The sequence below is a fragment of the Diachasma alloeum genome, unplaced genomic scaffold, assembly GCF_001412515.2.
Source record: "Diachasma alloeum isolate Michigan unplaced genomic scaffold, Dall2.0 Dall_scaffold_00179, whole genome shotgun sequence".
Taxonomy (NCBI): domain Eukaryota; kingdom Metazoa; phylum Arthropoda; class Insecta; order Hymenoptera; family Braconidae; genus Diachasma; species Diachasma alloeum.
Window position 1 is genome coordinate 2763513 of NW_021680345.1, and position 8094 is coordinate 2771606.

The 8094-nt window shown below is 35.6% G+C and overlaps 1 protein-coding gene across 1 annotated transcript; it reads left to right on the top strand.

The window, feature by feature from the left end:
• Positions 1-30: 30 nt before the first annotated feature.
• Positions 31-3512, top strand: LOC107041278 (replication factor C subunit 5). The gene is made up of 8 exons (XM_015261758.1): positions 31-213; positions 277-341; positions 404-531; positions 695-857; positions 2084-2243; positions 2312-2523; positions 2860-2937; positions 3005-3512. The coding sequence occupies exons 1-8, from the start codon at positions 185-187 to the stop codon at positions 3148-3150; spliced, it is 981 nt and encodes a 326-aa protein (XP_015117244.1). The 5' UTR covers positions 31-184; the 3' UTR covers positions 3151-3512.
• Positions 3513-8094: the final 4582 nt, after the last annotated feature.

The following is an 8094-nucleotide window of genomic DNA, read 5'->3' on the forward strand; positions in this document are numbered from 1 at the left end:
CCCCCCCAACCCTCCCGAGATGCTGTTGTGCGTTTTAGCGGGAATTTATTAGTTTTCGTCTCGCCTCGTCTCGACTTCTCGTCTCGCAGTTCTCAATTGTTTTAATATTGGAAATACATTGATTAACAAAGGGAACAGCTTGTCAGTATTTGAGGCGTTCTGTTAGTGATAATTGTTGTCAGTAATGTCTGAGAAACGATCCAATTTACCTTGGTGAGTATCTACTCCGAAATTCGTGTGGTTTGAGGTTAGGATTATTGTTTACTCCTGTTGAAGGGTGGAGAAGTACCGGCCTGCTACTCTCAATGATTTAATATCACACGAGGACATCATAAAGACGAGTGAGTAGAGATTAAATTTCTCCTTGTGAAGAGATTGGTGAATAGGTTATTTTAAATTTTAGTTAATAAATTCATCGATGAGGATCAACTGCCACATTTGCTGCTCTATGGACCCCCAGGTACAGGGAAAACCAGTACGATTCTTGCTTGTGCCAGGAAACTCTACACTCCAGCTCAGTTTCAGTCAATGGTTCGATATCCCTCTTCTTTTATTATTTTTCACTGATTCCCTGAGTATTCGGTGGGTTCTAGAGAAAAGATAACTGACGAGAAGGATTCTAATTCCACGTTTAACACGATGTAACTTTGATTTTTTAGAGTGTTTTTCATACGAGTTTTGTGGGGATTTTCAGGTGCTGGAATTGAATGCTTCAGACGACAGAGGGATTGGGATTGTCAGGGGTCAGATCCTGAGTTTTGCAAGCACTGGAACAATGTACAGATCAGGGTTCAAGCTGATTATTCTGGATGAAGCTGACGCTATGACGAATGATGCTCAAAATGCTCTCAGGAGAAGTAAGTAATGATATTTTCAAAATAATCAGCTTACTTTTTTATTCTAAATTTCTGTCTGTTTGCTTTGGCACTGCGTTATCGATACAAAAATAGAGCCAAAATAGCGCTCTTTCCCAGGCAGCTAATATCGTAGAGTCGTATATTCATATGTATTTTTTTCGAAGCACATCATTATTAAAGTTTTTCCAGTAAATAAATCAAGGAATTTCAATGCATCATTGAAGATTAAAAATAGATTACTCTTATTAAAGATTAGATTTAAAAAATCTAGTCTGGATGGCATTCTATCATTAACGATATTAAAAGTAGGTACCTGACCTCTGGTAACTCACGTACGACGTGTAACGTTCCAAAACGTCACAACGTTTTTGTACAAAAACGTACGTAATTTGTTGAAATGAAAGAGAAAATTGAGGCTGTCAATTTGAATGAGTGAATGGAGAAAGAGAAAAAAGTTGACTGAACGTCAAGAACATTATTTCTGTCATGCGCATATAACATTTCTCCTACACTGAGAGAAAACGAATAAGTTCTCTCGCTCAAAAAAATCGCACGTTAAAAATGACTAAAAAAGAACTTTTACCTCAATTTTCAAGTCTCACACATCGATAATCGCTGTGCTTTCAACAACAGCGGAATGTTTGACTCAAGAGTGCCTTTTCAGGATGCAAATATCTCCCATAGATGGATATTTATTACGCAATATTTTGTCCTCAAGTTAAATCATTTCTGTTTTATTTACGAATTAATTTCTTATCTGTGATTAGTGAATAGTCGATTCGAAAAACGACTGTCCCCTTTTTTCGCATAAAACAAACATTCTTCGGCAGCAAAATACATAACGAAGAACAATTAAATAGTTTTAGAAACGACATTTATTGCTTGCACGGAGAATAAAAATTCTCTGGAATAATTAAATCCATTTTTGCGATAAAACTTTTTCATCTCAGGACATTCTTTAAATGGTGAGCACTAAATCTTCTTTTTTTAATAATTTTTTAAACAAGACTTGTTGGAGAAAATATTTTTTCCCTCCCCGTGTTCAGATTTTTCCACCGAAACATTCCCTAGAAGTGAATGGACTCGCGAATAATACATCAGTGCGCTTTCAATTTATTCAAGCCTGTTGCAAGCAGGCTTGACACACAAAATTTTAAAATCGCACAGAAGTCCCTTTCGATTTAAACACGCGATATTCGTGATTCAATGATTTCCATCGTTTTCAGTCATGGAAAAATACACAGATAACGTGAGATTCTGTATAATCTGTAATTACCTCAGTAAAATCATTCCTGCACTCCAGTCGAGGTGCACAAAGTTCAGATTCGGTCCATTGTCGTCTGATCAGATAATGCCGAGGCTCGAACACGTCATCGAAAAAGAAAAGTAAGATAAATCACCTATCCAACCCCGAAAATTGCAAAACTGTTTTATTAATTTTTTTAAATCTTTAGTTTAAAAGTAACTGAGGATGGAAAACAAGCTTTGATGACCCTCAGTGGTGGTGACATGCGAAAAGTCCTGAACGTTCTTCAAAGTACCTGGCTAGCGTACGGTTCAGTGACCGAGGAAAATGTCTATAATTGCGTGGGCCACCCTCTCCCCATCGACATAAAAAACATAATGAACTGGCTGCTTAACGAGTCTTACACGTCAGCATATAATAGTATCCTTTCTAATTAATTCCTTAGTGGGAAAATTAAACGTGAAAGAACATCTGTTTTTCAGCATTTTATTAGATATGAGCACAGGGTGTCTTACTTATTTAAATCCCTAATCTGATCCTGCTTACAGCCCTCGTAACCCTTATTTTGACCCTCATGATCCTTGTAACCCTTAATTTTTAAGTCTTAAGGCCTGGGTTTACTATCTTTCGAACGTTATCTGGATGTTTTTTTTCAAGTCGATAATTCCATTGTTCAAAACTGAGAATGATTCATTTAGCAAATGAATAGAGTCATCTGATATATTTGATAACAAATTCCTGAACGACAAAACCTAGAAATTCAAGATCTCAAGATAAGGAAGGGTCTGGCCCTCCAGGACATCCTGACAGAGCTCCACCTATTCCTCAATCAAAGTAAGTTTTTCCATGTGAAGCAAAACCCTCCATTTCTCATTCTAATCAAATGACAATTCCCCCCCAGTTGAATTCCCTGATGACATCATGATCGACCTGGTGATCAAGGTGGGCGCTATCGAGAAACACACTGTAGCTGGCACCAGTGAATCAGTCCAACTGAACTCCCTCGTAGCTGCCTTTCAATCGGCCCGAGAGATCGAAGTGAACTGATTAATTAATGAACAACAACGAATCAATATCTCCTGCATCAATCACAAAAACACACTTCTCCCTGAAAAATAAAACTTGGAAAAAAAAATATAATGAAATTTCTCCCCGCTCTTTTTAACCATTCGTGAGAAATAAGTACAAGGCAAACAATGGGGGGATAAGCTGATAGTATCTCGGCGCCTGGCTGTTTAGGAGCCGTTCGGGCCTCAAGTGGAACACCCCGATAATAGTCAGACGGCTCTAGTCTCCATCAGATACACTTAATAACCGCGGAAAATAAGAAAGGTCATCAAAAAAATCCATAATCCAGTATTATTTCTTGAAAAGCTCATTACAAAACTAGGAATAAGATAATCGCTCGAATAAAGTAACAAATAAAAGTGAAGAATTCTGTAATTTATTTATTAAACCTGACTGATCCAAGCTCCCCTTTCTGCTGAGTTCCCATTTTATTTCGCAAACGAGCCATTGTAGGGAACGCTTTGAAAGAATTTTCTTTTGGAATACGATACATAGAAAACCTTTTGATAACTCATCGCAGGGATAACTTCAAATGTAACAAGAGCTTGAAAATCTTGTTGTTTAAAAGACCACGTCTTTGGAATCATCTGTCTCTTTAATATAATTAGCATACCAAATTGCCGCATCTCAGCAAAGTCAGTCCCTTCGAATAAAAAAAACAACTGCTAAATTGTATTATCAGATGCACTTAATAACCGCGGTAAATAAAAAAGGTCGTCAAAAAATGCGTAATGCAGTATTATTTCTGGAGAAGTTAACTACAAAACTAGGAATAACGTAATCACTTGCTTAAAATAACAAACAAAAGAGAAGAATTCTGTAATTTATTCATTAAACCTGACTGATCCAATCTCCCATTTCTGTTGACTTCACATTTTATTCCGCAAACGAGCCATTGTGCGGAACGTTTTGAGAGGATTTTCTTTTGGGATTAGATACAAAGAAAACCTTTTGATAACTCATTGCAGGGATAATTTCAAATGTAACAAGAGCTTGAGAATCTTGTGGTTTAAAAGACCACGTCTTTGGAATTATCTGTCTCTTAAATACAATTAGCATGCGCAATTGAACTGGAGGAAATAAAAAGGTCATAAAAAATTCATAATCCAATATTATTTCTGGAAAATTTTATTATAAAGCCAGGAATGACGTAATCACTCGAATAAAGTAACCATTACAGATGAAAAATTCAGTAAATTATTCATTAAACCTGACAGATTCAATCTCCCATTTTGGTTGAGTTGGTATTTTATTTCGCTTTGAGCGAATTTTCTTTGGAGATCATTAAATGCAGTACAAAGAATAGCTTTTGATAACTCATTGCGGGGATAATTTCAAATGCAACAAGCGCTTGAAAATCGTATAGTTTAAAAAACCACATCTTTGGAATTATTTTCCTTTTTGTTTTGTCCCTTCAAATTAAAAAAAAACAAGTACAAGATTATATTATCAGATACACTTAATAACCGCGGGAAATGAAAAAGGTCATTAAAAAATCCAGAATCCAGTGTTATTTCTTGAGAAATTCATCACAAAAGCAGGAATGACGTAATCACTCGCATCAAATAACAAACAAAAGAGAATTCTAGAATTTATTCATTAAACCTGACAGATCCAATCTCCGATTTCTGTTGAGTTCACATTTTACTTCGCAAACGAACAATTGTGGAGAACGTTTTAAGAGGATTTTCTTTGGAGATTATTAAATTCGGTACAAAGAATACCTTTTGATGTAACTCATTTCGAAAATATCTCATTTCGAAAATGATCTCTATCATTTCAAGTGTAACAAAAACTTGAAAATATTATGGTTTGAAAGACCACGTCTTTGGAATTATTTTGCTCTTCAATGCAATTAGAGTGCTCAATTACCGCAGCTCAGCAATCTCAGTCCCTTCAAATTAAAATAAAATAAGTAGTAAATTATATTATCAGATACATTTAATAACCGTGGACAATAGAAAAGGTCATAAAAAATGCAGAATCCACTGTCATTTCTTGAGAAATTCATTACAAAAGCAGGAATGACGTAATGACTCGCGTAAAATAACAAACAACAGAGAAGAATTCTAGAATTTATTCATTAAACGTGACAGATCCAATCTCTGATTTCTGTTGAGTTCACATTTTACTTCGCTAACGAACAATTCTAGAGAACGGTGTAAGGGGATTTTCTTCGGAGATCATTCAATTCGGTGCAAATAATAGCTTTGGATATTTTTTCAGAAATAACTCATTGCAGGGGTTATTTCAAATGTAACAAGAGCTTGAAAATCTTATGGTTTGCAAACACATCTTTGGAATCATCTTCATTTTCAGTCCCTTTAAATTAAAAAATAGCTATTTTCGTCACAAGGCCGAAAAACTTTTCTGACGAGTGTGAGGGTAACAAACCGAGGTGACGCCGAGGAATGCAATCACACGAGTCAGAAAAATTGTGTTTGGCCGAGTGACGAACATAATTTTTATTCACAATGTCCGTAAAGGGAGTTTGACGGACACGAAGTAACCGCACTGAGAAAAATTTCAATGGTAATTTTCACTACCAGGGAATTGCCAAAGAAATTATATTTACAGTGACAATAAATTTTGTAGATTAAACTAGGATTCATCGTTCGATTTACTATGTCAAATAGTGTCATCAACATTATGATGTAATTTTCGCTTTAATGTAATAGTTGAATCTACAACGTTTATTGTTACCGTAACTATTATTTTTTTGACAATTTCCTTGTACGTGAAATTACCATTGAAATTTCTCTCAGTGCGTAAACCGACAGTGTGATGAAAAAAACAATTGCTAAATTATATCATCAGAAACACTTAATAGCCACGGAGAATAAAAAATGTCATAAAAAAATGTGCAATCCAGTGTTATCTCTTGAAAAGTTCATTACAAAACCAGGAATGATGTAATCACTTGAATGAAATGACAAATAAAAGTGGAGAATTGTGGAATTTTTAATTAAACCTAGCAGATCCAATCTCCCATTTTGTTGAGTTCGCATTTTACTTCACAAACGAGCCATTGTTGGAAACATTTTAAGAGGATTTTCTTTGGAGATCATTAAATTCAATACAACAAAGACCTCTAGATATTTTCTTTTGAAACAACTCATTGCGGGCAGAATTTCAAATGTAACAAAAGCTTGAAAATCTTATCGATTAAAAGACGTATGCGAAATGTTTCTCGATTTACCCAATCAAATAGAAAATTGCACTGTACAAGACATCATACCTTTGAACTTATCTTCCCGTTTATCACAATTAGCATTTTTAATTGCTACAACTCAGTAATCTCAGTCCGTTCGAATTAAAAAATAACAAGTAGCAACTTATATTATCAGATGCTCCTAATAACCGCGGGAAATAAGAAAAGTCATCAAAAAATTCATCATCTAGTACTATTTCTTGAAAAATTAATTACAAAACCCGGCATTATGTAATTAGTTGGGTACAATCACAAATAAAAGTGAAGAATTCGGAAATTTATTAATTAAACCCGACAGACCCAATCTCCCATTTTTGTTGAGTTCGCATTTTACTTCGCAAACGAGCCATTGTTGGAAACATTTTAAGAGGATTTTCTTTGGAGATCATTAAATTCAATACAACAAAGACCTCTAGATATTTTCTTTTGACACAACTCATTGCGGCACAATTCCAAATGTAACAACAGCGTGAAAACCTTATGGATTAAAAGATGCAACGGAAATGGTTATTTATTTTTGATATTGTATTTTCTTGATTATTGTAGATAAATAAATTTGACCCTGAGGAGGATGCTTTCCGCATTATCCATTAATATAACTCTAATATATTAATGGGATCTAGGATGTTAATGTTGTTTCTGCCTCGCAACCAATAGATTCTACAAAAAATCTCACCCCAAAGTTTCTTTAAAAAGAAATCCCTGGAAATTTCTCCCTAAAACTATTATTCACATAATTTCGCATTCAACAAGACGTTGAGAATCTTATAAATTGAAAGACTCGAGGAAAATCTGCCCTGATCCCCCCAATCAATCAGGACATTGCACCACGAAAAAACCGTACCTCTGCAATTTCCCTCCGCTCCCCTATCGCAAATAGAGCCCTTCAGCGCCGACAACTCAGCAAACCCCGAGCCTCTCAAACTCCAAATAACGGAGCACATCTATACAACAGAACTATATCAATTATGCGCATATCATATTTTCCGCGAAATCGCTTATTGCCAAACTGATTCCATAACATTCGATATCCTAAACGGAAAAATGCAACAAATCGTTTTCGACACCCCAAATCAATTAACACATTGCTCCACAAGCCCTCCCGGCCGGACACCAAATAAATTATCACCCTCTACACATAACAATTATATTAATTAACTGCCCGACCCGAGGGGAGGCCGAAAATCAAATGTGGAAATTTCATGATACCTCCACATTTCATGACCCCTCGAATCATTCCACGCGATGTCCATATATATATATATATATTAGCGTCTCTCAGCAAATGCAACTCAGCAAAACCCCTCAAAACTCGAAATAAACAATTACCAAGAAATTTTTCTTTATTTGGTTTAATCATCCTTCACGATTGGATTGTGATGTTGCCAGACGCAGATAATCCTCTGTCCTTTTCCTTTAGAATTTACTCCTTTCCATCGTAATTCAGTTATATTCGAAAACTACTGAGAAAATCTCTCTTAATCCTCCCCACTAACTAAAAACAAATGCTGGCCCATCATCCAAGACGTTTCATTCTCCCCAAAAACATTACAATTCCTTCCCGCAATTTCCAAAATGTCCTGCAAATAACTTCCCACAGTAATTCCCTCCACCCCCCTCTCCCTAATTCGCAAAAAATTCTCCAGTAATCAAAATCTCAACCCAAAAAACGCGAAAATCCCCTCTGATCCCCCAATCAATCACCAAACTGC

Bases quoted from the DNA above. Each gene is read 5' to 3' on its own strand.
- LOC107041278 (XM_015261758.1), top strand. From the start codon at position 185: ATGTCTGAGAAACGATCCAATTTACCTTG. The intron at 342-403 runs GTGAGTAGAGAT...TTTAAATTTTAG, and splicing joins CGAGGACATCATAAAGACGA to TTAATAAATTCATCGATGAG. The intron at 2,244-2,311 runs GTAAGATAAATC...TTAAATCTTTAG, and splicing joins CACGTCATCGAAAAAGAAAA to TTTAAAAGTAACTGAGGATG.